The sequence below is a fragment of the Saccopteryx leptura genome, chromosome 1, assembly GCF_036850995.1.
Source record: "Saccopteryx leptura isolate mSacLep1 chromosome 1, mSacLep1_pri_phased_curated, whole genome shotgun sequence".
Taxonomy (NCBI): domain Eukaryota; kingdom Metazoa; phylum Chordata; class Mammalia; order Chiroptera; family Emballonuridae; genus Saccopteryx; species Saccopteryx leptura.
In genome coordinates, this window is record NC_089503.1 from 50,619,043 (window position 1) to 50,646,406 (window position 27,364).

General features: G+C 41.3%; 1 protein-coding gene and 2 non-coding genes across 5 annotated transcripts in view; all 3 read right to left on the bottom strand.

The window, feature by feature from the left end:
- Positions 1-27,148, bottom strand: part of ZNF143 (zinc finger protein 143) — a 62,626-nt gene extending 35,478 nt beyond the window's left edge. For 2 of the 3 annotated variants that reach the window (XM_066366005.1, XM_066365990.1), the window contains exons 1-7: positions 27,053-27,148; positions 9,863-9,981; positions 9,447-9,539; positions 8,532-8,615; positions 7,540-7,623; positions 6,128-6,324; positions 1,862-1,936 (exon numbers count right to left, since the gene is read on the bottom strand). In XM_066366005.1, coding sequence (XP_066222102.1) covers positions 1,862-1,936; positions 6,128-6,324; positions 7,540-7,623; positions 8,532-8,615; positions 9,447-9,539; positions 9,863-9,974 — 645 coding nt within the window. In that variant the 5' untranslated portion in view covers positions 9,975-9,981; positions 27,053-27,148. The remainder of the gene's footprint in view (positions 1-1,861; positions 1,937-6,127; positions 6,325-7,539; positions 7,624-8,531; positions 8,616-9,446; positions 9,540-9,862; positions 9,982-27,052) is intronic. The other variant, XM_066365998.1, reaches the window with a different exon arrangement.
- Positions 4,138-4,213, bottom strand: TRNAA-UGC (transfer RNA alanine (anticodon UGC)). The gene has a single exon. It is a non-coding gene; the product is annotated as a tRNA-Ala (tRNA).
- Positions 14,045-14,179, bottom strand: LOC136389866 (small nucleolar RNA SNORA52). The gene has a single exon (XR_010748427.1). It is a non-coding gene; the product is annotated as a small nucleolar RNA SNORA52 (small nucleolar RNA).
- Positions 27,149-27,364: the final 216 nt, after the last annotated feature.

A 27,364-nucleotide genomic window follows, 5' to 3' on the forward strand; every position in this document is an offset into this window, starting at 1 on the left:
TTATTCATTTTAGAGAGTTGAGAGAGAAAGAGAGAAAGAGAGAGAAGGGGGAGGAGCAGGAAGCATCAACTCCCATATGTGCCTTGACTGGGCAAGCCCAGGGTTTGAAACCGGCAACCTCAGCGTTCCAGGTTGACGCTTTATCCACCGCGCCACCACAGGTCAGGCAGAACATACTGTACTAAATTAGTAATTTTTTTTGAGAGAGAGTAAGGGAGAGAGGGAGAAATGAAAAAAGGGGAAGAGGAAGAGGAGAAAGGAGAGGAGGAAGAGAGAGAGAGAGAGAGAGACAGAAACTTGTTCCACTCAGTTGTGCCATTGATTGTTTCTCATATGTGCCCTGACCAGGACTCAAACAGGCAACTTCAGGGGTGATCTGCCACCCTTTAGATTGACCCAGCAACCCTGGGATCAAGCCAGTGACCCTAGGGATTGAACTGGTGACCCTAGCCCTCTGGGATGACACTCTATTCACTGTGCTACCAGCCAGGGCATAAATAAGTGATTTTTAAAAAAACTGATTTTAGAGAAAGAAGAGAGAGGGGGAAACAAAGAGAAACACTGATCCATTGTTCTACCCACCCTCACATCCCTTGGTTGATTCTTGTATGTGCCCTGACCGGGAACTGAACCTGCAACATTGGCACATTGGGAAGAAGTATGATAAAACTCTCAGAAGAATGCTAAAACAGTGCTATGACGGAGCAATCAGCAAAATGTTAGAGATAATTGCTAAGAAAATGAGGAACATCATTAAAACAAGAATATTCTGCAATGATTATAGAAGCTCCAAGAACACCCACCCACCCACCCACACAAACACAAAAACACATAATTCAAAACAGAGTCTCGAATTATACAAGTTTTGAATTTTTAAATTGTAGGTCTCCCAGAATACATCTGTGACTACTTTGTACTTATTATCAAACTTTTATTTATACTTATTCTTTTTATTTCTTACTACAAAACTTTTTTGTGTGTGTGTGACAGAGACAGAGAAAAACAGAGAGAGGGACAGACAGGGAAGGAGAGAGATGAGAAGCATCAATTCTTCACCCCAGCACCTTAGTTGTTCAATGATTGTTTTCTCTTATGTGCCTGGACCAGAGGGCTACAGCAGATTGAGTGACCCCTTGCTCAAGCCAGTGACCTTGGACTCAAGCCGGCGACCTCGGGGTTTCAAACCTGGGTCCACTTCATCCCAGTCTGACACTCTCTCTATACACCACCACCGCCTGATCAGGCCTACAAAACTTTAAAGGCACTGCTATTCTAGGCTGTTATTTGGGTAAAGGGGTAGCCAATGACTAGAGAAAGAGTGAGCATCTAAATCAAGGGCAGCCAACCCATGGCCATCTGCAGCCCAGGAAGCAGTCTGGTACAAAAAGTACAACCAGCTTTGCCCAGTGGGAACAATAATCGGCTAGGATGGACCTGCCCTCCAAGAGTTGAAAAGGAAAGTATGGAGGAACTCAGAAGCAGAGGAAACAAAAAGTTATAAAAAGCAAAGCAATGACATTAGTCACAGTAATGATGGAGCCCCAGAAAAAAGATCCACAAACTGCCATGGGCAGGGACAGTCAGTTCACCTGGTTTCCTAAATTGCCTTGGATTCCAGAACACAAGCTTCATCTGAATTTCTGTGACATTTCTATTTCTTTAGTGCCACTCTGCATCCATATGATGAGTCCTGAGACCAGAGGTAGTTTGAGAAAGCTACTAATACATATTGTACACCGTTTTTCTGAATTGGTTAAGATTTTCCTAGGAAGGTAGTGAGTTCCTTATTCTTGCTTTCACCCATAATAGGGCTCAAAAATGCTAAGAAAAGGAAATTATATAAAAAAGTAGCTTTACACACCTGCATTTTTTTCTCTTGCTCATTTTCTCCAATCATTCCAGTACCTGTTATACTTTCACTTCCATCAATGGACACCTATAGGAATAAAATAAAGCTTTAAAAAGTTTTACTTTTTTGCCTGACCAGGCGGTGGCGTAGTGGATAGAGCAGGGGTCGGGAAACTTTTTGGCTGAGAGAGCCATGAACGCCACATATTTTAAAATGTAATTCTGTGACAGCCATACAACGACCTGTGTACATTAAGCATTATCCAATAAAAATTTGGTGTTGTCCTGGAGGACAGCTGTGATTGGTTCCAGCCACCCACAACCATGAACATGAGCGGTAGAAAATGAATGGATTGTAATACACAAGAGAGTTTTATATTTTTAACATTATTTTTTTTCTTCATTATTATTTTTTTTAATTAAAGATTTGTCTGCAAGCCAGACGCAGCCATCAAAAGAGCCACATCTGGCTCGCAAGCCAAAGGTTCCCGAACCCTGAGATAGAGCGTTGGACTGGAATGTGGAGGAACCCAGATTCGTGACCCCAAGGTCACCAGCTTGAGTATGGGCTCATCTGGTTTGAGCAAAGCTCACCAGCTTGGACCCAAAGTTGCTGGCTCGAGCAAGGAGTTATTCGGTCTGCTGAAGGCCTGCGGTCAAGGCACAGATGAGAAAGCAATTAATGAACAACTAAGTTCCACAACAACAACAACAACAACAAAAAGTTTTACTTTTGCCCTGGCCAAATAAATAGCTTGGTTGGTTAGAGCATTGTGTTCCAAAATACAGAGGTTGCTGGTTCAATCCCTAGACAGTGCACATACAGGAACAGATTGATATTCCTGTATCTCTTTCTCTCTCTCTTCCACCCTTCTCTCACTAAAATCAATAAATTAAAAAAAAACAAAACACTTTTTTAAAATTTTACTTTTTTAAAATTTTTATTTATTTATTTATTCATTTTAGAGAGGAGAGGGAGAGGGGGAGAGAGGGAGAGAGAGAGAGAGAGAGAGAGAGAGAGAGAGAGAGAGAGAAGGGGGGAGGAGCTGGAAGCATCAACTCCCATATGTGCCTTGACCAGGCAAGCCCAGGGTTTCGAACCAGCGACCTCAGCATTCCAGGTCGACGCTTTATCCACTGCGCCACCACAGGTCAGGCCAATTTTACTTTTTTTAAAAATTGATTTTAGAGATAGAGGAAGGTAGAGAGAGACAGAACACTGATCTGTTTCTATATGTGCCATGACCGGGGATTGGACCAGCAACTTTTGTGTATCAGGACGATGATCCAACCAACAGAGACATCTGGCTAGAGCAAAAGTTTTATATATAAAAAATAAAAAAAAATTATTTATTATTATGATTATTTTTTTTTTTTAGTGAAAGAGACAGAGAAAGGGACAGACAGGGACAGACAGGCAGGAAAGGAAAGAGATGAGAAGCATCAATTCTTTGTTACGGCACCTTAGCTGTCCATTAATTGCTTTCTCATATGCCCCTTGCCCAAGGGTGGAAGGGGCTACAGCAGAGTGAGTGACCCCTTGCTGAACTTGAGGTAGGGACCTTGGGCTTTAAACCAGGACCATGAGGTCATGTCTATGATCCCACACTCAAGCCAGTGACCCCATGCTCAATCTGGTGAGCCTGTGCTCAAGCCAGTGGCCTCAGGGTTTCGAACCTGGGTCCTCTGTGTCCCAAGCCAATGCTCTCTATCCACTGCACTACTGCCTGGTCATGCTAATTTTTTAAAGATTGTATTTATTGATTTTTTAGAGAGAGGAGAAAGACAGGGTGGAAAGAGCAGGAAGCATCAACTTGTAGTAGTAGTTGCTTCTTGTATGTGCTTGACTGGGTAAGCCTCAGGTTTTGAACTGTCAACCTCAGCATTCCAGGTCAATGCTCCATCCACCATGCCACCACAGGTTAGGCTTAAAAAAAAAAAAATATATATATATATATATATATATATATATATATATTTTTTTTTTTTTTTTTTTTTTTTTTTTTAATTTTTCTGAAGTTGGAAACAGGGAGGCAGTCAGACAGACTCCCGTATGCGCCAGGCCGGGATCCACCCGGCATGCCCACCAGGGGGCGATGCTCTGCCTATATGGGGCGTTGCTCTGTTGCAACCAGAGCCATTCTAGTGCCTGAGGCAGAGACCATGGAGCCATCCTCAGCGCCTGGGCCAACTTTGCTCCAATGGAGCCTTGGCTGTGGGAGGGGAAGAGAGAGACAGAGAGGAAGGAGAGGGAGAGGGGTGGAGAAGCAGATGGGCGCTTCTCCTGTGTGCCCTAGCCGGGAATTGAACCCGGGACTCCTGCACGCAAGGCCGATGCTCTACCACTGAGCAAACCAGCCAGGGCAAAAAATATTTTTTTTTATTTAATGATTTTGAGAGAGAAAGAAAGGGAGAGACAGAGAGAGAAAAAATAACATTAATTTATTCTTCCACTCATTCATGCTGTCATTGGTTGATTCTTGTATGTACCCTGACTAGGGATTGAACCGCAACCTTGGCATGGTGGGAGGATGCTTTAATCAGCTGAGCTATCCAGGAAAGGCAAGTTTTACATTTTGAGAATCGTTTAGGCTGGTGATAAGAACATGGAAACTCATTACTGCTTATTTCTATGTATGATTAAAATTTTTCATAATTAAAAAAATTATTTAAAAGTTAAATTAAAATAATTTTAAGTGAAAAAATAATTTTTTTTGAGAGAGAGGCAAGTAAAGAAAGAGATGAGAAGCATCAACTCATAGTTAGTTGAATCACTTTAGTTGTTTTTTTGAGGTTTTTTGTTTTTTTTGTTTTTTACAGAGACAGAGAGAAAGTCAAAGAGAGGGATAGACAGACAGGAACGGAGAGATGAGAAGCATCAATCATTAGTTTTTCGTTGAGCATGGCGACACCTTAGTTGTTCATTGACTGCTTTCTCACATGTGCCTTGACCGTGGGCCTTCAGTAGACAGAGTGACCCCATGCTCAAGCCAGAAACCTTAGGTCCAAGCTAGTAAGCTTTTGCTCAAACCAGATGAGCTTGCACTCAAGCTGGCGACCTCGGGGTCTTGAACCTGGGTCCTCAGCATCCCAGTCCGACGCTCTATCCACTGTGCCACCGCCTGGTCAGGCTGAATCACTTTAGTTGTTCATTGATTGGTTCTCATACGTGCCTTGATAGGGTGGGGCAGCTCAAGTCAAGCCAGTGACTCCTTGCTCAAGCCAGTGACCTCAGGCTCAAGCCAGCTACCACTGGGCTCAAGCCAGTGACCTTGGGATCATATTGATGATTCCGTGCTCAAGCTGGTGAGCCTGCACTAAAGCTGGATGAGCTCGCACTCAAGCCAGCAATCTTGGGGTTTGGAACCTGGGACCTCAGTGTCCCAGGTTGACACTCTATCCACTGTGCCACCACTGGTCAGGGTGGAAAAAATAACCTTTTAAATTACATTTTTTATATATATATATTTAATGAGAGAAAAATATCTAGCTTTTTTGATGTAAAACTTAGTTGAGACTTTCCTTACCTTTTCCAATCTCTAATTTCTACATATTAATTCATAAGTAGTTCTGTCTAGACTTTATTACTATATTTCTCTTATCACTCATCCTTGAATATAACTATTGTGAGTTATGTACCACTCATTTCTTTTCTACAAGCTCTTGTCCCATCCCCTTATTTTTCTTCCAATATTTCTTTCTACACACTTCTATTAAGATAAATGCTGATCTTCTCCTTAATGTTGTCTGATTTTGACTGAATTTCTAGTTTCTTACCAGATAAAGCATACTTTGTTTTTATTTCTTTTTCTTTCTTTCTTCTTTTCCAAGTGAATGGAGGGAAATAGAGAGACACATTCCCACATGCGCCCAGACCAAGATCCACCAGGCAACCTCTGTCTGGGCCAATGTTCTGCCCATCTGGAGCCATGTTTGCAACTGAGCTATTTTTAGTGCCTGAGGGAGAAGCTCCCATGGAGCCATCCTCAGCGCCTGGGGCCGATGTGTTTGAAACAACTGAGCCATGGCTGTGAGAAAGGAAGAGAGAGAGAGAGAGAGAAGGAAAGAGAAAGAGAGAGAGAGAGAGAGAGAGAGGAAGAGAGAGAGAGAGAGAAAAGGGGGGGGGAGCAGATGGTCACTCCTCTGTGTGCCCTGACCGGGAATCAAACTCAGAACATCCCCACGCCAGGCCGATGCTCTACCACTGAGCCAAGCAGCAAGGGTCTTTTCTTTTAATTATAAAATAAAGGACATTCTTGAGATTATAAAATGGATGTACCTTTGCTGCATACTGTTCCAAAGCACTGATGGTTTCAGGGTCGATCGTGGCATCCCCAGTGTGCAGACCCGCCACTGTACCATCAGCCTGAATTGCTAAGATGGTATCAGACTGTGGGACTTGCACGGCATGGTGGATGTAAGCTGTGGTGCCATCTTCCAGCTGAACTGCCTGTAACGTGCTCTGGTCATAACTATCTGAGGGAGTGGGAGAGACTGGAATTAAACTAAAGGTAGTCTAATAAACAGTTACATATTTAAAGAAAGGAGGGAATGAAGTTTCATTGAGATGTGCTTTACATGTATTATTTCATTCAATCCTCATGATTCTGCGACGCAGGTATATTTACCATCCCCACTATACAAATGGGAAAATGAGATTTGGAAAGTAGTAATTTTCCTTAGGAAACAGTAAACAAATAAAACTAACAGTCAAAATCAAGGTACTGAGAAACAAGGATCTGAATTCATGTCAGTGTGACTTCAAAGTCCATGGTTTTCCCCTCTATAGCCACACAAAACTATATATAGCACGTGAAACAGGAAATCTATCCAACTAAAATGAACCCATAATTAACACTCACTGCTAAAGAATAATTTCAGAGCTTATTTTTTCCATCTTTAAGGAAACGAATGTACGTACAAATTTAAGTAGGCTAAATTTTAAAGTTTCCCCTTTGGTTATACAACTAAACAGTCTTTTAAAAACAATTTGCATCATTCTGTAATTAAGTATTTTATAAAGTAATAACAATAGCTGGTATTTATTAAGCATTTACTATTTGACAAGCATTGTTCTAAGTGCTTTACATGCTTTTATCACAACCCTATGATGTGGATACTAATTATAATCCTCATTTTACAGATGATGAAACTGAAGCACACAGAGGTTAAGTAATTTGTTCCAAGTCACATAGTTAAAGAACAGCAGACCACAAATTGAACCCAGATAGTTTGGCTGCAGAGTGGTGCTCATTACTCCTATACATTCCACCTCAAACCCCTGGTCCTCTCCACACAAAGTTATAAACATTAACATTTGCTATCCTTACTTCAGATATTTTTAAATTCATATTTAGTTTTAATTAAAGATAAATAATCAACAGAATAGGCAAAGGAATTATATTTATGAGAAAGAAAGAAATCAGCAATTTAACTTTCAATTATTTAATATTTTAAAAGCAGCTGCTATTTGAAGTCCTCCAGCAAACAAGGGTTTACTATTCTGACCTGTTATTGAACAGCTCAAATTATTAGAAAGTTTTGCCATAGATTATGCCAAAATCTGCCATCTTTGTACTTGAAAACAAGCATAATTCTTTTTTACATGATATCACGCAGTAACTAAAGGCAGGCCTTATTTTTCCCACATTCCATTTTTTTATTTTATTCATATTTCCAAAACTATTTTACCTTTGGAGGTATGATGAATAAAGGCTGTAGTTCCATCTTCTAGCTGCACTGCTTGACCATCCTCTAGACGCAAACTGTCCCCTGCTCGAGAACAATGCTTACATTTAGATCCCATGTTTTCTGATAACTCAGCAACAACAGAGTTAATAAATCATTAAAGACATTATAAAAACTACAGTTGCTTTATGGGTCCTTGAACATTTAAGTAATTTTAGTAGAGCTGCCTGAATAAGTGTTTAATGGTAAAAATACATTAAGGGCCCTGGCCGGTTGGCTCAGCGGTTGAGCGTCGGCCTAGCATGCGGAGGACCCGGGTTCGATTCCCGGCCAGGGCACACAGGAGAAGCGCCCATTTGCTTCTCCACCTCTCCGCCGCGCTTTCCTCTCTGTCTCTTCCCCTCCCGCAGCCAAGGCTCCATTGGAGCAAAGATGGCCCGGGGGCTGGGGATGGCTCTGTGGCCTCTGCCTCAGGAGCTAGAGTGGCTCTGGTGGCAACATGGCGACGCCCAGGATGGGCAGAGCATCGCCCCCTGGTGGGCAGAGCATCGCCCCTGGTGGGTGTGCCGGGTGGATCCCGGTTGGGCGCATGCGGGAGTCTGTCTGACTGTCTCTCCCTGTTTCCAGCTTCAGAAAAAAAATGAAAGAAAAAAAAAATACATTAAGATACTTGTTTTAGGAATTTATACCAAGGGATAAAAAGCACTAAAAGAAGGTAAAAAAAAGAAAAAATCAAAGACATGTAGGATTTAACTTAAATTTAGGACTGCTGCACATTTATCTCCAGAGTGTAGCCAATAACTTCTTTTCTATAACTTTTGAGAAAAAGTGTCAATTAAGTTACAATGATCTTTAGATGCACTCAGTGACATCTACTGATCTTCCCTTTAAGAAGGAGGATTAGAGATCAGGACTATGTTTAAGTAGTCAGAGGAGCTGGAGTAGCAAAGACGGCAGTATGAAAATCAGGAGGGTAAGTATTATCAAATACTTACTACTTTTAGGTATGGGTACATGTTGAACGTAGGCAGCAGAACCGTCTTCCAACTGAATGACCTGGCCATCTATGAGTTTTCCATCTGGAACAAAACATTTAAGCCAATAAATCAGAACAAGCAAAAATTTTAAACTTTATACAATTTCAAAATGATATCAACTATAAAAACATACACTACTTAAGATCATGTTCATCTTGATTCTTCCCTCAATGTTCTGAGGCAATTCAATAACACATCCAGTGATCCTACAGAAAGCAAAAAATCTTCCCTCAGCCATCCTTCCTCCCCTCCAATTTTCAATTAGACAACTTCAAGAGGAAGAGTGGCTCATCATAGCAGGTTACATGAGTGGAACCTCTATATACCCTTCAGAGCCACCTAGGAACAGTAACTGACCAGGGGGAAGGTGAAGCTGGGAAGAATAAATAGATATGTCAGTGTTTATGAGGCCAGCTGTCATTCTCACCCCTGGGGCATACGTACGTGCCTTGACTATGTATATATGTGCAGTGCCTTGACTATGTATATATGTGCAGTACATTTCCATGAAAATAAGAAGTTTGAGAACTAGGCTATTTCTTAATGCAAAGTAAACAATGACTCAGAGACAATGTTATAAAAGTAAAACCAAATATCTTTATCTTATACTTATTTCTTAAAAGCATTAAATAACAAAATGAAAAAAGCATGAAAGGTCTTAGTAGATGTACTTTACAGCCTATCTTCCAAATATCTCAAAGAAGTCCCCAAATTATTAAAATGATATTTAGTTAAACTGAAACTATTTAAAATGACCATATTCAATACAGAATCTTTAGAAGGGTTTGGGAAGGGATACAGTTGCTAAGTGCTCCAACTCTGAGGTTATCAGCATTGTTTGTATTAACCATGGGTTGTATATGAGGCACATACCTTTAGAATTGTGTTGTATATAAGCAGTAGAACCATCTGCAAGTGTCACTGCTTGCAAGCTTACACCTTCCATATTTTCTAAATTGTCACCATCTATTATAAAAAGATAGTTATTTTCTTTAGATAACTATCATGTGTACATGCTGCTTAAATTAAAATTTTCATAATGAGAATCAGGCAAAAGGCAGACTGCTTAACTTAGACTGAAATGGGATTTCTTCTAGTATATACAAAAACCATTTCCCTGCTCTACTGTACCCAGCACCTACACCAAGGTAAACGTGCTCATTGAAAATTTGGCATAGTCTTTAGCTAAACGAGAAGAGGGAAGTAAACACGGTATTGTGATTTTTCAATTTCCCCTAAGATAAATGGTATTTCCAAATGTACGTGATCCCTTCAAACAGACTGCTCACCTGCCACAGTCACTGCCTCTGTCAGGCACAGGGTAACATGCTGAGCCTCCATTCCTCCTCCAGGAAACTCTGTCATTCCCTGAGAATCTCGATTTATTTGGGCCAACAACATTTTTTACCTTAAAGAAAAATACAGGCGCTTGAGAACAAAGGAACAATGTATATGAAATAAAAGCTACAAAGATATTTATGAAACATAAAAAAAGTACTACGGACGTAAAGAGTGTTTGGAATAAGCTGAAATTTCACTTATGAACCTAAAGTCCAAGGCATGCTTTTCATAATTGATCAGTAACCTATTGAGAACACTGGAAAGTCTTGCCTATCAGTTTTGTACCATGTCTAAAACCCCCAGTAATTAAGAATTCTTTGGATTTAACATAGTTGAAGATTCCCACTTACAATCCATTAGCAATCCTGTTAACTCAATCTTCAGAATCTATTCTGAATCTGGCGACTTTTCACAACCTTCACCATTACGTTCCTGATCCAAGCCACTACCATCTCTCACCCACATTACTGCAAAAGCATCTAAGTCAGGGGTAGTCAACCTTTTTATACCTACTGCCCACTTTTGTATCTCTGTTAGTAGTAAAATTTTCTAACCGCCCACCTGTTCCACAGTAATGGTGATTTATAAAGTAGGGAAGTAACTTTACTTTATAAAATTTATAAAGCAGAGTTACAGCAAGTTAAAGCATATAATAATAATTACTTACCAAGTACTTTATGTCGGATTTTTGCTAAGTTTGGCAGAATAAATCTTTATAAAACAACTTACTATAGTTAAATCTATCTTTTTATTTATACTTTGGTTGTTCCGCTACTGCCCACCATGAAAGCTGGAACGCCCACTAGTGGGCGGTAGGGACCAGGTTGACTACCACTGCTCTACCTGATCTCCCTGCTTCTGCTGTGACCTTGCCACAGTATCCTCCCAACACAGCAGGCAAGGTGCCCCTTGGTAGATTATGTCTCTCTTCTGCTTAAAAACTTTTGATGACTTTTCAGAGTAAAGCCAAAGTCCTTATCAGTACTAAATAAATATTTATTTGAAAAAAGGAAAGTCTTTTTACTAGCCTATGAGGTCAATGTTCTTGACCCCAATTTCTTGCTACTCTCCATCTCATTTATTCTATTTCAGCCACACAGGGGTCCTTGCTTTTCCTCAAACATACTGGGTGTTCTGCTGCCTCAGGACCCTTACATCTGATGTTCCTTCTGCCTGAAACATTCTCTCCAGTTTTTTCATTATTATTCCCTCTTCTTCAAGTCTTTGTGCAATGCTACGTCAATGAGAGCTTCCTTGTTCACTTCATTTCAAACCATATCTCCCACCCCATCCCTCTGCCTCTGCCCTTTTTCATATTTCTGCATAGTGGTTATTGACATATTATATATATTTACTTATTTAGTTTCTTATCCATCTTCCCCTTCACAAGGATAAGGATTTTTCTCTGTTTGCTCATTACTGGCTCAAGTGCTTAAAACATACTTGGCACATAGAAGACATACAATAGGTGCTGAATAAATGGATGAATGAATGGTTCTTTTACTAATCACCACCACAACACTCTCCCTCCCTTCTCCTACCTCCAGGAACCTTTACCTCTGTGAGCTTTGAGTGGTTTCAAACAGGAGTTAGGATAATTTAGCTGCCTTGAACCAGGGAATTGGACAAAAGTATCTCTACTAGATATCCTTCTAGATCTAAAGATCTGATTTTTAGTGTCAATATTTAAAAGAACAATATGCAGATGATAGTGATATTCTGCAATTATATTTAGGTTTAGGACTTCTCAAAGATTTTTGTTTTAGAATTTCTATACACTGTACCCTTTTTGGACTAACACCAGGGACTATGGTATAGACTCACAGGAAAGTATCAGTGTGGTGATAAAAGTCAATCAAGGGTTGCCTTTTCAGGGATTCCTGAAAGATCCATAGAGCAGACTGAAACTTTTTAAGTTTCTTGCTACCTCTGAGAGCTAACAGAGAAGCCTCAAAGTAACACTGATACTCTGCTGTTAAGATGCCTGATATATATAGGTTTGGAAAAGACTAATTTTCAGAACAAGTACTGTCACTATATAACGGGAAAAATCAAGATAAGGAAATGGAAGGGAAACACTTTTAATGATGTAAGCACTGTACGATTATAGAGATGAATTTTGAAAAAGGCAGATTACAAGGTAATTTGGGTCATGATGTTAAAAAATGTTTAAGGTTTGATCATAACTCCAGCACTTGTCCTTTTCATTCAATTATTTATAAATCTCCAGATAACTACAATATGATATATAGCATCAACAGATAGCTAAGTTATCTGCAATAAATAAAAGTTCTCTCTTGTCTGAAAGCTGATCAACTGTTAAATTTCTTCAGGAAGGCTTCAACACCTATAGTTTCCAGCCTAATGGACAAAAATATACACGAACTGAAAAATGAAGAAACAGCCATTTCCTGGACACAAATTACTGGCACATACATGGTACAGTGAAGGGAGAAAGGACTCAGAAGAGTTCAAATACGCACAATTACAATAAGTGATAGCAAGGCACACGGTCCATATTATTTTGAAATTCTCAAGAAGAGTCTGTAATACAATTAATGGCCTTTGTTAGAAAATGATCAAATGGGGGGAAATCTGGTAGTGAAGTAAAGAAAAGAAACAAGCTAGAGATCAAAATATTCTCTAGTTGCTCACACCATACCCATCATGTCTTAATCATATCTGTCACCAACATTTTTCAGGTTGTATGAAAATGAGCATGTAAGACACACATTTTAAATTAAACATACAGTTATTTGCAAATTTTTGATGGCCTTTTATCAGAACTGGCCTGTGGATCTGTTCAGCATTGTCATTTTGCAAAAAGAACTAGCATAATGCATTCCAAGTTGGGTTACTTTAAAGATGAGCGAGAACTTAAGATGCTTGCAAAGGAATCTTAAGAAAGAATCCTTCCAGATTTTTTTTTTTTTTTTTTTTGTATTTTTCTGAAGCTGGAAACGGGAAGGCAGTCAGACAGACTCCCGCATGCGCCCAACCGGGATCCACCCGGCATGCCCACCAGGGGGTGATGCTCTGCCCATCTTGGGGTGTTGCTCTGCTGCAATCAGAGCCATTCTAGTGCCTGAGGCAGAGGCCACAGAGCCATCCTCAGCGCCCGGGCAAACTGCTCCAGTGGAGCCTTGGCTGCGGGAGGGGAAGAGAGAGACAGAGAGGAAGGAGAGGGGGAGGGGTGAGAAGCAGATGGACGCTTCTCCTGTGTGCCCCGGCCGGGAATCGAACCTGGGACTTCCGCACACCAGGCCGACACTCTACCTCTGAGCCAACCGACCAGGGCCTCCTTCCAGATTTAAACTTGTTTTTCCCCTCACATTTTTTTTTTTTTACAGAGACAGAGAGAGAGGGATAGATAGGGACAGACAGACAGGAACAGAGAGAGAGATGAGAAGCATCAATCATTAGTTTTTCGTTGTGAAACCTTAGTTGTTCATTGATTGCTTTCTCATATGTGCCTTGACCGTGGGGCTATAGCAGACCGAGAAATCCCTTGCCTGAGCCAGTGACCTTGGGTCCAAGCTGGTGAGCTTTGCTCAAACCAGATGAACCTGCGCTCAAGCTGGCGACCTCAGGTCTCGAACCTGGGTCCTCTGCATCCCAGTCCAACGCTCTATCCACTGCGCCACCGCCTGGTCAGGCCCCTCAGATTTTTTATAGTTGTATTACTTAGAGGTCTAAATTCAATTTCTGACATTAGACTGACATTAAAGCTACAATCTAATCTAGCCCCTACCTACCTTTCTAATTTCATCTCCCATTATTATCCTTTAAGTCTTTACCATGGTCAAACTACTAAAAAAATACATGTTTGTTGGATAAATATCCAGGAATGATATTTTAATTGTTTTGTCTGTGAGTACATATATATGTGTGTGTACAAATATGGGTATATATGTATACATAGATATATACAGTGATGGGATTCAGCTGGTTTTTGCTGGTTCAGCAGAATTGATAGTAATTTTTTGTTGAGTTCAGTCAGCGAACCAGTTGTTAAAATGGCACTTGTAATCAGCATTCTCTCTAATGTGGGCGCCTGGGCAGTGGCCCAATGTGGAAACCACAAATTTATATTCTTTACTCTTCCCCCCCCCCCCCATGCCCGTCCTTCAGAGTGTCTAGAAGTGCCCATGGCATGAGCCCACTGAGGCTGCACTCACTCCTCTGGGTGAATCTTCTAAGGTGCTCTGGTCCACAAGCGAAACCTCGCAGGCCACAGGCTGACCAGCAGGGATTAGGTTGGACCATTCTTTAATCTTTTTTAGTGTTATAAGCACCCACAGTAATGTTCACTCTGTCCACAGGTGAAAAAAGTTGCAAGTGAGGACGCCAATCAAAAACCAATATGGAGTCTGACTGGGTGGTGGAGCAGTGGATAGAGCATCAGACTGGGATGCGGAGGACCCAGGTTTGAGAGCCCGAGGTCGCCAGCTTGAGCACAGGCTCATCTGGTTTGGGCAAAAAAAAAAAGCTCACCAGCTTGAACACAAGGTCGCTAGCTTGAGAAAGGGGTTAGTTGGTCTGCGGAAGGCCCACGGTCAAGGCACGTGTGAGAAAGCAATCAATGAACAACTAAGGTGTCACAATGAAAGGCTGATGATTGATGCTTCTCATCTCTCTCCGTTCCTGTCTGTCTGTCCCTATCTATCCTTCTCTCTGACTCTCTCTGTCTCTGTAAGGAAGAAAAAAAAAGAACCAATATGGAAATATCATAAATAAGTTTCATTGTTTTTTTGTCAAGTATTATTTAATATTTTTCATTAATATTTTAAAACTCTTATAGTCTAGTTTTATATACCTTTTATTCCTATTTAAGTATTAAATGCATGAAATAATAAATTACCTTCCAGTATATCATTTTTTACACTTGAAATGGTCATTAGGAAAGAGAAACAGTTGTTAAATTATTTGAATCCCACCATTGGATATATGTGTGTGTGCGCACACATACTAGACAATGTGCATGCTTTTAGGGATATAGAGAGGTAAAAAAGAAGTGGTTGTTGCTTTTAGGAAACTCATTCCATGGTGGCAGACAAATGAAAACAAGTAATTAAAACAATGTAGTGACTTCCAGTCAAGATGGTGAAGTAGGTAAATTCTGTGCTTGCCTCCCTCAACACCCACATCAAAATTACAACTACCATATTTTTCGCTCCATAAGATGCACCTGACCATAAGACACACCTAGGGTTTTAAGGAGGAAAATAAGAAAAAAAATATTCTTGAACCAAATGGTGTGTTAAAATATTTAATAAAATACCATATTTTTCGCTCCATAAGACACACGGGCATTTCCCCCTCCACTCTGGGGAGGGAGTGCATCTTATGGAGCGAAAAATAAGGTAAATTATAGAACAACCACCCTTGAGAAGGTTAGCTGAACAAAACTCCTATAACTAAGATTATAAAGGAGAAGCCATGGGGAGACTTAAAAAAACCCAGAAAAACCCAAAAATATGGAGGAAAAAGACCCTACAATGATTAAGATAACTTGGCACCTATTAAAATTTCAAATGCACAACCTGGCTGGGTTGCTCAGTTGATTAGAGCGTTGTCCCCATCCTATAAGGTTGTGGTTTGATCCCCAGTCAGGGCACATACAAGTATCAACCAATGACTACATGGATAAGTGAAACAACAAATTGATGTGTCTGTCTGTCTGTCTCTCTCTCCCTCTCCCTTACTCTCACTCTAAAATCAATCAATCAATCAAGACTTACTTTATAATAACAAAAATAGTACAGTATAAAAGCTCATCGCCTAACCAGGCGGTGGTGCAGTGGATAGAGCGTCAGACTGGGATGCAGAGGACTGAGGTTCGAGACCGCAAGGCAGTCAGCTTGAGCATGGGCTCATCTGGTTTGAGCAAGGCTCCACTAGCTTGAGCCCAGGTCGTGGCTCAAGCAAGGGGTCACTCGGCCCGCTGTAGCCCCCCCAGTCAAGGCACATATGAGAAATCAATCAATGAACAACTAAGGAACCACAACGAAGAATTGATGTTTCTCATCTCTCTCCCTTCCTGTCTGTCTGTCCCTATCTGTCCCTCTCTCTGATTCTGCCACACAAAAAAAAAGAAAAAAAAAAGCTCATCAATAAGGACAGGTTAAATAAATTATAAAACATCCATAAATGAAACATAGAGACAGTAAAAAGAATGGAATGAATCTATATGAAATATTAAAAACATCTCCAAAATGTATTGTAGATGGGAAAAAGTAAACTGCAGAAGAGTATACAGGGGTCCTTGGATTATGACAGTATCAACATATGACGTTTCGAGTTTACAACCCTCATGTCCATATAAACTAAAAAAAAAACCGAGAGCTTACACCACTAGTGTTGCACTTATGGACTGACTACATGGGTGAAATAGTTTGGTTGCATGTGGTGGAAGAATATGCAGTATTCTTTTTCTGTTGCTTAGTTGTGTTTTTATGTTCTACATCAGGGGTCCCCAAACTACGGCCCGCGGGCCACATGCGGCCCCCTGAGGCCATTTATCTGGCCCTTGCAGCACTTCTGGAAGGGGCATCTCTTTCATTGGTGGTCAGTGAGAGGAGCATAGTTCCCATTGAAATACTGGTCAGTTTGTTGATTTAAATTTACTTGTTCTTTATTTTAAATATTGTATTTGTTCCCGTTTTGTTTTTTACTTTAAAATAAGATATGTGCAGTGTGCATGGGGATTTGTTCAGTTTTTTTTATAGTCCGGCCCTCCAACGGTCTGAGGGACAGTGAACTAACTGGCCCCCTGTGTAAAAAGTTTGGGGACCCCTGTTCTAGATTATGATTTTTTTTTAAGATTCTTTTTTATTTATTTATTTATTTGGGGCAAGGAGAGAAGGGGAGGAGCAGGAAGCATCAACTCCCATATGTGCCTTGACCAGGCAAGCCAGGGGTTTTTTTGAACCGGCAACCTCAGTGTTTCCAGGTTGACGCTTTATCCACTGCGCCACCACAGGTCAGACCTCTAGATTATGATTTTACAACGGTGATAGGACAGGTGATTTAGGCTAGAATGTGTTTTGACTTACACCAAAATTCGAGTTATGTCACTATTGTAGGAACAGAACTGTGTTGTATCCCAAGGACCCTCTGTATATGGTATGACCTGTGTGGAGGTGCAGAAGAAGTCACCTCAAGATGTGCCTCAGTGGTATGAACATTATTTTGAGCTAAAGGAAATTTTAGTTTCAGGCTCAAGAAGAATTTGAATTAGTGACCTTGCTCATAATAAGAGATTATTAGAGATAACCTCTTTTGACCTATCTATACTGCAGGACAAACTTCTATTTACTAAATGTCTGTTGATCTTAACATCCTGCAAAGATCCTTTGAAGCCCCCAAGATGCATCACCTTATCCCTAGTGTCTTATATACCTCAGTCACCCTGGTTATCTCTGAACTTCTCTTGCATATGTGGGTGTCTGACTCTCTTTTGTATGTGGGCATATGTATTAAATTTGGTTATTTTCTCTTGCTAATATGTCTCATCTGTTTTATTATTAGACCCACTAGAAGAACCTTGAGGGTAGAGGAATGTCTGTTTCTCCTCAATACATGTACTGTACTTGTGTTTTTTAAAAAACACATTTTTTTTTAAGTGAGAGTAGTAGAGATAGACAGACTTCCCACATGCACCCTGACTGGTAACCAACCAGCAAGCCCCATCTGGGGCTGCTCACAACTGAGCTATTTTTAGCGCCTCAGGTGGAGGCTCCATAGAGTCATCCTCAGCATCTGGGCCAATGTGCTTGAATCAATGGAGCCATGGCTGTGGGAGAGGAGGGAAGAAAAGGGGGAAGAGAGAGAGAGAAAGAGAGAGAGAAAGGGGGAGGAGGGAGAAGCAGATAATCACTTCTCCTGTGTGCCCTGACAGGGAATCAAATCCAGGACTTATTTTTTTAATATTTTATTTATTTATTTTTTAGAGAGAGAGGAGTGAGAGAGAGAGACAGAGAGAGAGAGAAGGGGGAGGAGCAGGAAGCATCAACTCCCATATGTGCCTTGACCAGGCAAGCCCAAGGTTTCAAACCGGCGACCTCAGTGTTCCAGGTCGACGCTTTATCCCACTGCACCACCACAGGTCAGGCCCAGGACTTCTACATGCTGGGTCAATGCTCTATGACTGAGGCAACTGGCCAGGGCCAAAAATACATTTTTATATGTATTTTAAAAATACATATTTTTTAACATTGTTTAACATTTTAATTGTATTTTTGAACATTTAAAATATATTTTAAAATACATATAAAAATGTAATTTTTTAATGTATATATATTTAAAAATTCAAGTAATTACCTCCCAGAAATGGAATTAGGAGATGAATGTGGAGTGGAGAAACATTACTTTTTACTGTATACCTTTGATAAATTAAATTTTTTTTTACCATGATTATGTCTGATTATGATTTTTATGATTTAAAAAAACAAAAGTAGTATAAATCAGTGATTTTTCCCCCCTTTTATTGAATGTATTGAAGTGACACTGGAAAACCAGTGGTTTTCAACATTTTTCATCTTATGGCATACAAAAACTAATTATTAAAATTTTGCAACACACCAAAAATATGTATTTTTTTGCTGACAGGACAAAAAAAAAGGTAAAATTTTGATTCATTCACACCAGACGGCTATTGTTGTGTTGGCTGTTGTCATTTTTAAAATTTGACCATCTAAGGGAAAAGAGGCCAATGCCCTTGACTAAATAGTCAGGTAGTGAATGTTTCAAAAATTCTTGTGGTGCCTGACCTGTGGTGGTGCAGGGGATAAAGTGTCGACCTATAACACTGAGGTTGCTGGTTCAGGGCCCTGCACTTCTCTGGTCAAGGCACATATGGGAGATGATGCTTCCTGCTCCTCCCCCCTTTCTCTCTCTCTCTCCTCTCAAAAGTGAATAAAAAAAATTCTTTTTTAAAATTCTTGTGGCACAGTTTGCCACAGCCCACCAGTTGAAAGTCACTGCTACAAATATAACATTAATAGACAAAGCAGCATCTAACATTACCTCAAAGACCAAGATATGTAAATTTGGTCATAAGCAGATAACAGTTGGCCTGGCCTGTGGTGGCACAGTGGACAGAGCCCCAACCTGGAATGCTGAGGTCACTGTTTCGAAACCGTGGGCTTGCCTAGTCAAGGCACATATGACAAGCAGACAATGAACAGCTAGAATGAAGCAACTACTTCTCGTTCCCTCCCTACCTCTGTAAAATCACTAAATAAAAATCTTAAGAAAAAAAAGATAAGATTTTCCTAAGGGTAGAAAGAGTAGAAAGGGCAGTTCAAACACAGGGAACAGCTTGTAACTGTCACTGGCCCCTCACTACACTACCCATATCTCAGTCATCACTTGAATCCTACAGTATTTGCTGTTATTAGGCTTGTACTCCAGGTCACTTTGAATTACTAATCACATTTTTATTGTCATAGATTCCATCTACATTATAGCTTTATAATTTGCTGGTGTGCTATGCATCTGAATCCTGCTCAGCTCCTGGATAATTAACCTGCTGCTGACCTTCCATGTCCTTTTTTGAAAAAAATGGAAGAACATCCACCTGACAGGGCTGTTGTAAGAATTAATTAAAATAATGTATTTAAAGCCCTTAGCACTCAAGATGGGCTCTTGTGATCGTTTTCTTTCTACAGGTGAGAAAAGTGAGGTTTTTATAGAACCTCGTTTTTGGCTGAAAAGCTTGATTCCTGATACCTAATGTCCTTGTCACCTCCTGTTTTAAAATTTTTATTTGTATTTATTTCAAGACTTTATTCATTTTAGAGAAGAGAGATGAGAGAGAGAGAGAGAGAGAGAGAGAGAAGGGGAGGAGCAGGAAGCATCAACTCCTATATGTGACTTGACCAGGCAAGCCCAGGGTTTTGAACCGGTGAACTCAGCATTACAGGTCGATACTTTATCCATTGTGCCCCCACAGCTCAGGCTTATTTATTTATTTTTTATTCTTTAAGTGAGAGAAGGGGAGACAGAGACAGACCCTCGCATACGTCCTGACGGAAACCCACCTGGCCACCTGTCTGGGGCCAAAACTTGAGTCAACCGAGCTATCCTGTGTTGAGGCTGACGCTTGAACCAATTGAACCACTGGCTGTGAGAGGGGAAGAGAGAGAAGGGGGAGAGGGAGGGGAAGAGAAGCAGATGGATGCTTCTCATGTTTGCCCTGACCGGGGATCGAACCTGGGACATTCACATGCCAGGCAGACACTCTATCCACTGAGCCAACTGGCAAGTCTTTAACTTATACATACAATCTGTGCACTAGACTATAAGCTTTCTAAGGTATATACTATGTCCTCTAGGTCTCCAAAATTTTGACTCCTAAGATTATATGTTCAATAAATATCTAATCAGTTTAACATACCTCATGTTGCCGAGTGCTTTACAATTGTCCTCCATTATATACATCCAACCAGGCTGACCTAGTTCCTAGTACACACCTAACTCTTCCTGGTTTTGCACATATTGTCCAGTGTCACCTCTTATCTGAAACAGCCATTCTACCACCATCTCCTTATCACAGAACTCTATCTCCTTCATAGGAGAATTTCACTTATCTAAAAGAAATTTTCTTGAGAGACACAGACGGAAGAGAGATGGGAAACATCAACTCACAGTTGCAGCACTTTAGTTGTTCATTGATTGCCTCTCATACATGCCTTGACAGGGGGGCTCTAGCTGAGCCAATGACCCCTTGCTCAAGCCAGCAATCTTGAGTTTCAAGTCAGTGACCACTGGATGAGCCTATGCTCAAGCCTGCAACCTCCGGGTTCTGAACTTAGGTCCTCAGGTCCTAGGCCGACTGCACCACTGCCTGGTCAGGCTCTTATCAGAATTTCCAACTGAACTTTGCAAGTTCCATTGAGCGTCGGACTGAGATGCGGACAACTCAGGTTCGAGACCCTGAGGCCACCAGCTTGAGCGTGGGCTCATCTAGTTAGAGCAAAGCTCACCAGCTTGGACCCAAGGTCGCTGGCTTGAGCAAGGGGTTACTTGGTCGGCTGTAGCCCCACAGTCAAGGCACATATGAGAAAGCAATCAATGAACTAAGGTGTCACAACAAAAAACTAATGATTGATGCTTCTCATCTCTCTCCATTCCCGTCTGTCTGTCCTTATCTATCCCTCTCTCTGACTCTGTCTCTGTAAAAAAAAAAAAAAAAAAAAAAAGACTATATCATTTTAAAGGTCCCCATCTGTCTTACTCACCCTTGAATTGCTAGAGCCTGCAGTAATGCCTGGCACACGGTATAGGCTTACTAAATATTTGTTGAATAAGTGAATACAATTTGTATGAGGTCATGGCTAGTTAACTTCCTGAGATGGAATTAAAGATTGGTTCTTCTTTTATTCCAATGCTCTTTTCATTGTGTCTCACTTTTTTATATGTCACTGTATTAAATGTGCATACAGCATGTATAAACTGACATTTTTAAAATGCAAATTACCTCTTCTGGGGCAGTTAAAAAAAAAAACTTTTTAAAAGATTTTATTGAGTAAGAAGTATCACCTCATAGTTGCTTCACTTTATTGTTCCTTGATTGCTTATTGTAATGTGCCTTGACCTGATAAGCCCAGGGTTTCGAACCAGTGACCATACCAGTGACTTCAGAGCTCCAGGTTGATGCTCTATTGACTGTGCCACCATAGGCCAGGCCAGGCCAGGCCAGGTCAGGCTTTTTTTTTTTTTGCTTAGTCTTTTTTTTTTTTTTTTTTTTTTTTTGTATTTTTCTGAAGCTAGAAACGGGGAGAGACAGTCAGACAGACTCCCGCATGTGCCCGACCGGGATCCACCCAGCACGCCCACCAGGGGGCGATGCTCTGCCCCTCCGGGGCATCGCTCTGCCGCGACCAGAGCCACTTTAGCGCCTGGGGCAGAGGCCAAGGAGCCATCCCCAGCGCCCGGGCCATCTTTGCTCCAATGGAGCCTGGGCTGCGGGAGGGGAAGAGAGAGACAGAGAGGAAGGAGAGGGGGAGGGGTGGAGAAGCAGATGGGCGCTTCTCCTGTGTGCCCTGGCCGGGAATCGAACCCAGGACTTCTGCACGCCAGGTCGACGCTCTACCACTGAGCCAACTGGCCAGAGCAGGCCAGGCTTTTTTGTTTTTAATTTTTATTTATTGATTTTAGAGAAAGAAAGAGGGAGAGACAAGAAAATTGGTCTATTCCTGTATGTGCCCTGCCTGGGGATTGAACCAGCAACCTATGTGCTTCAGAGCTACATTCTAACCAAACAAGCTATCTGGCCAGGACTGAAGTAGTGTTTGTGAAATTTGACTTCAGAGAGAGAGGGTGGGGGGTAGAGGAAAAGAGAGAAACACTGACCTGTTGTTTCACCTATCTATGAATTCACTGATTGATCCTTAGCTATCTGGCCAGTGCCTAGGGCTGCCATTAATTTTAATGACTTCAACTTCTTGCAACCTTATTCCATATTACAATACAAAATTCAGTATTTTCAATATAAAGCCAAATGCCTTCATTATTTACTTTTAATGTGTATAAATAGCACATTAACATCCATTATATGGCATATTATGTATAGTAATCAAAATACTGTATCAGCCTGACCAGGCGGTGACCCAGTGGATAGAGCATTGGACTGAGATGCAAAGAACCCAGGTTCGAGACCTGAGGTCGCCAGCTTGAGCGTGGGCTCATCTGGTTTGAGCAAAAGCTCACCAGCTTGGACCCAAGGTTGCTGGCTCGAGCAAGGGGTTACTTGGTCTGCTGTAGCCCCAAGGCACGCATGAGAAAGCAATGAACGAACAACTAAGGTGTCACAAAGGAAAACTAATGATTAATGCTTCTCATCTCTCTCCATTCCTGTTTGTCCCTATCTATCCCTCTCTCTGATTCTGTCTCTGTTAAAAAAAAATACTGTATCACTCTAAAAGCAACAGATATATTTTAAAAGTTAAAGCCCTGGCTGGATACCTTGGTTGGTAGAGCATAATCTGGAAGCACAGAGGTTGCTGGTTCAATCCCCAGTCGGGGCACATATAGGAACAGACTGATGTTCCTGTCTCTCTCAACCTCTTTCCCTCTCTCTAAAATTAGTAAAAAAAATAAACATAAAAAAGTTAAAGAAGTGGGTACTTGGTAGGTTACTGAATAACTCAGTTGAGAGACCAGGCTTTTGAACCAGTCATAGGTTCAAGTCCCAGTTTTGCGGCATAATAACTGAACAATTACTCTAAACTTTAGTTGGCTCACTTGCAAAATAGGGATAATAAGTCTAGTATTTGACTTAGGTTTGTAGTGAAGGTAGTAAGTTCATAATATATGTAAGCCACACAACAAATCATTCAATCCAGTGCCTAGTCAGTGGTATTTTTTATTTTGTATTTATTGATTTGAGAGAGAGAGGGAGAGAGAGAGAAGGAAGAGAAGAGAGAGAGACACGAATATTGATCTATTTCTGTATGTGCCCTGACCCAGCACTGAACTGTCAAAATATATGCTTGGGAACGAAGCTTCTAACCAACCAAGCTATCCGGCCAGAGCTAAATTTTTTTTTTTTTAAGAGAGAGCCAGACACAGACAGAAAGGAAGAGAGATGAGAAAAGCAACTCATGTTGTGGCACTTTAGTTGTTCATTGATTGCTTTCTCATATGTGCCTTGACTGGGGGGCTCCAGCTGAGCCAGTGACCTTGGGCTTCACGCCAGCGACCATGGGGTCATGTCTATGATCCCAAGCTCAAGCCGGTGACCCCGTGCTCAAGATGGTGAACCCTCACTCAAGCTGGATTAGCTGGCACTCAACCTCAGGGTTTTGAACTTCGGCGTCCCAGGTTGATGCTCTATCCACTGCACCACTGCTTGTTTGGGTTAAAATGGTACTTTAAGTACAAAAAATGTCTTTTGGAGATAAATGCCCATGTCTATAAATTAATGGACAAGTTATTCCCACAGGATGCAGAGTTCCCACAGCAGCAGTTTTAAACTGGGTTTAGATTTATGGAAAAGTATGAAGAAAGGTTTCTGTTCTTTTCAAAATTTTCTCTTCTATGAGGGAGAGGGAGATTTCTCCGTTTAAATTCATCTTAAAAAGAAAATCATTTTGCCTGACCAGGCAGTGGTGCAGTAGCTAGAGCGTCGGACTGGGATGCAGAGGACCCAGGTTCAAGACCCCGAGGTCGCCAGCTTGAGCGCGGGCTCATCTGGTTTGAGCAAAAGCCCACCAGCTTGAATCCAAGGTCGCTGGCTCCAGCAAGGAGTTACTCGGTCTGCTGAAGGCCCACGGTCAAGGCACATATGAGACAGCGGTCGATAAACAATTAAGGTGTTGCAATGCACAATGAAAAACTAATGATTGATGCTTCTCATCTCTCTCCGTTCCTGTCTATCTGTCCCTGTCTATCCTTCTCTTTGACTCACTCTGTCTCTGTAAAATAAAAAAATAATAATAATAATAAAATAAATACAGGTTTGATGCAGGAAAAACAAGTGTGTATAAATATTAAAAAAATAAATCATTTTGATGGACAGTACAATAAAGTTTCAAACATTGTCTCACAAATTAAGCATAGAAAGGAGCAATGACACATGCAACCCAATTCTTTAAAATCATCACTGTGTCCTGAAATAAAGCCAGGAGCAAAGACTCAGAACTAGATAAAACCTCAGATTAAATAAAAAACAGCCGACCTGTGGTGGTGCAGTGAGTGGACTTTGAATGCTGAAGTTGCCGATTCGTAACCCTGGGCTTGCCCAGTCAACGCACATATGGGAAGCAACTACAAGTTGATGCTTTCTACTTCTCTCCCTTCTTTCTCTCTCAAAAATTAATGTAAAAAAAGTAGAAAAACGAAAAACCCAAACAAAAGCTAGATTAAAAACTCCAAAACCAGCCTGACCTATGGTGGCACACAGGGTAGAGTGTTGACCTGTAACCCTGAGGTTGCTGGTTCAAAACCCTGGGTTTGCCCCATCAAGGCACTTATGGGAGTTGATGCTTTCTGCTCCTCCCCCCTTCTGTCTTTCCTCTCTAAAATGAATAAAAATAATTTTTAAAAAAACACCAAAATTGAATACTGTAACGATGAAAACCTCAGGACTCAGAAAATGCTCATTTGATCATAAACTGCACATACATTTTAATAACAGCTGAAGTAATAGTAGACACACAATTTCCCCAATCCAGGAAGGTCATCTTTCCATGAAGAACACAATGAATCCTTACTCCGCAGCAATATCTGAAGTTGCAGCAAAGGGCTATGGACATTTTGCAAATCATGTATCTGATAAAAGACTTTTATATAAAGACCTCTTAAAACTCAATAAAAACAATCCGATTAAAAATGGGGAAAAGATAAAAATTTACATTTCTCTAAAGAAGATAAAATGGCCAATAAGCACATAAAAAAATGCTCAATACCACAGTCGTTGAAAAATACAAATTTAAAATTGCTAAAATATAGCACTTCATATCCACTAAAATGGTTACCATCAAAAAGATTGATAGTAAGTGTTGACAAAGACATGAAGACATGGGACTGTCTTCACACACTGCTGGAAGGAATGTAAAACGGTGTAGTCATTTTGTCTAACAATTTGACAGTTCCTCAAAAAGTTGAATGTTGTTACCAACCATATGACCAAGAAATTCTACTCAGAGGAATATATATCCAAGAGAAATGAAAATATTATGTCCACACAAAAACTTATACATAATGTTCAAAGCAGCATTACCCAAAACAGACCAATGGTGGAAACCACCCACACATCCATCAACAGATGATGGATAAATAAAACATGTTATGCTCATTCATGGAAAAACTGGCAATAGAAAGAAATGGAAGTACCTGTATTGATAATGCTATGACATGAAGGAATCCTACAAAATTATGCTAAGTGAAAGAAGCCAGTCACAAAAGCCCACAAACTGGAAGTTCATGTGAAATATTCAGAACAGGCAAATCTGCAGATTTAGTGGTTGGGGAAGGAGTGAGGGGTTAAAGGGAATGGGAAGTAACTTAATGGGTAGTTTCTTTTTGGACTCGTAAACATATACTGATATTTTAAAGTTGATGATGGTGAGGGTTGCACAACTGAAAATACCAAACCAACTTAATTACACAATTTTAAACGGGTGAATTGTAAGGTACGTGAATTATTAAAAAATAAAGGGGAAGCTATGGACTTCTCAAAATACACCTGAATTAGTTAAAAACCTTATCACCTATTCTCTTACTAAACATTTAACAATGAACTTCAACTATTAAGCAGACCACAATCTCCAACCTACAATTTTTCACATCCCACCATGATATACCAGCTAATTACACTTCCAAAGCAAAGGCTTCAGTTGATTTTAAACAAATAATGGGCTTAACAATGGTATCTTCCCCCCTACTTTTTGCTTAATTTTGTTAACGTGGGATGAAAAAGTTAGTTTTAAAAAGCGTAAGAGGGAATAAAAATTGGTTCACGTTTCACAATAAGACGTTACAAAACAACTGAAGGACTCGTTAACTCTTTAGCCAAAACTGACAAAAAGAGTAAAATTGACAATTTCTAATAACATTCGGCATTCGGCCTCAGTGACCTCAATTTTTTTTCTAAAAAGTGAGAGGCACAGGTAATCTGTGCATGATCTTGGCGGGTGAGAGGAAATTCCAGGTGCGTTCTTCAGGTGGGGTCCGAGCGGGCCCAGGCCGGCGCCACTGATCGGGCCCGGTGCGGACCGTGGCCCGCGGTCTCAGCCGGAGGAGCTTCGCCACGGGAGCGCCTGGGGACCAGCTCCGCGTGGAGGTCCAGCCGAGAGGCGCCACCAGGCTCCCGAGGGCTTACACCCTCCCGTCCCTCTCCTCTGCGGTCCCCGGAGAGGAACAGGCGGGGCACGGCGCGCAAAGACAACGGAGAGGGGGGGGGGGGGCGTCCTAGGCGAGAAAAGCTCGGCGGCCCCACAGCGGCGGCCGCGGGTTATTAATAAACTCCGCTTCTGCCTAGGCGCCGCTGCCGCGACCGGCCGTAAAATCAGAAAGGCCTGCGGCGGAAGCTGAGCAGCCGGAATCAGGGCCGAGGCCCGCGCCGCCGCACTAAGGGCGGTGGCCGGGCGGAGAATAATGCACACTGGGTAAAAACACATTTATATACGAACCTCCGAGAAAATTTTCCAACAATTCCTTCGTCCGACCACCATGCACCAGGACAGGAAACAGCCGCCCGGCCCCCAGGCCCCGCAACCCGCATACTCGGTCTGAAGCCCGCCCCTAGCCTCCATTGGGCTATCACTACGTCACTCATTGATGCTTCCTGCTTGCCATTGGCTTAAATTTAGAGGACGCGAGAGAACAGCTTGTATACGCCCCGTTTTCGTGACGCCATGACTTAAAGCCAGCGCCTGAGTGGCTTGCCTAAAGTGCGGAATCAAAGTTCCTGTGTCTGAGTGGTTGGCAGAACCGCTCATCCC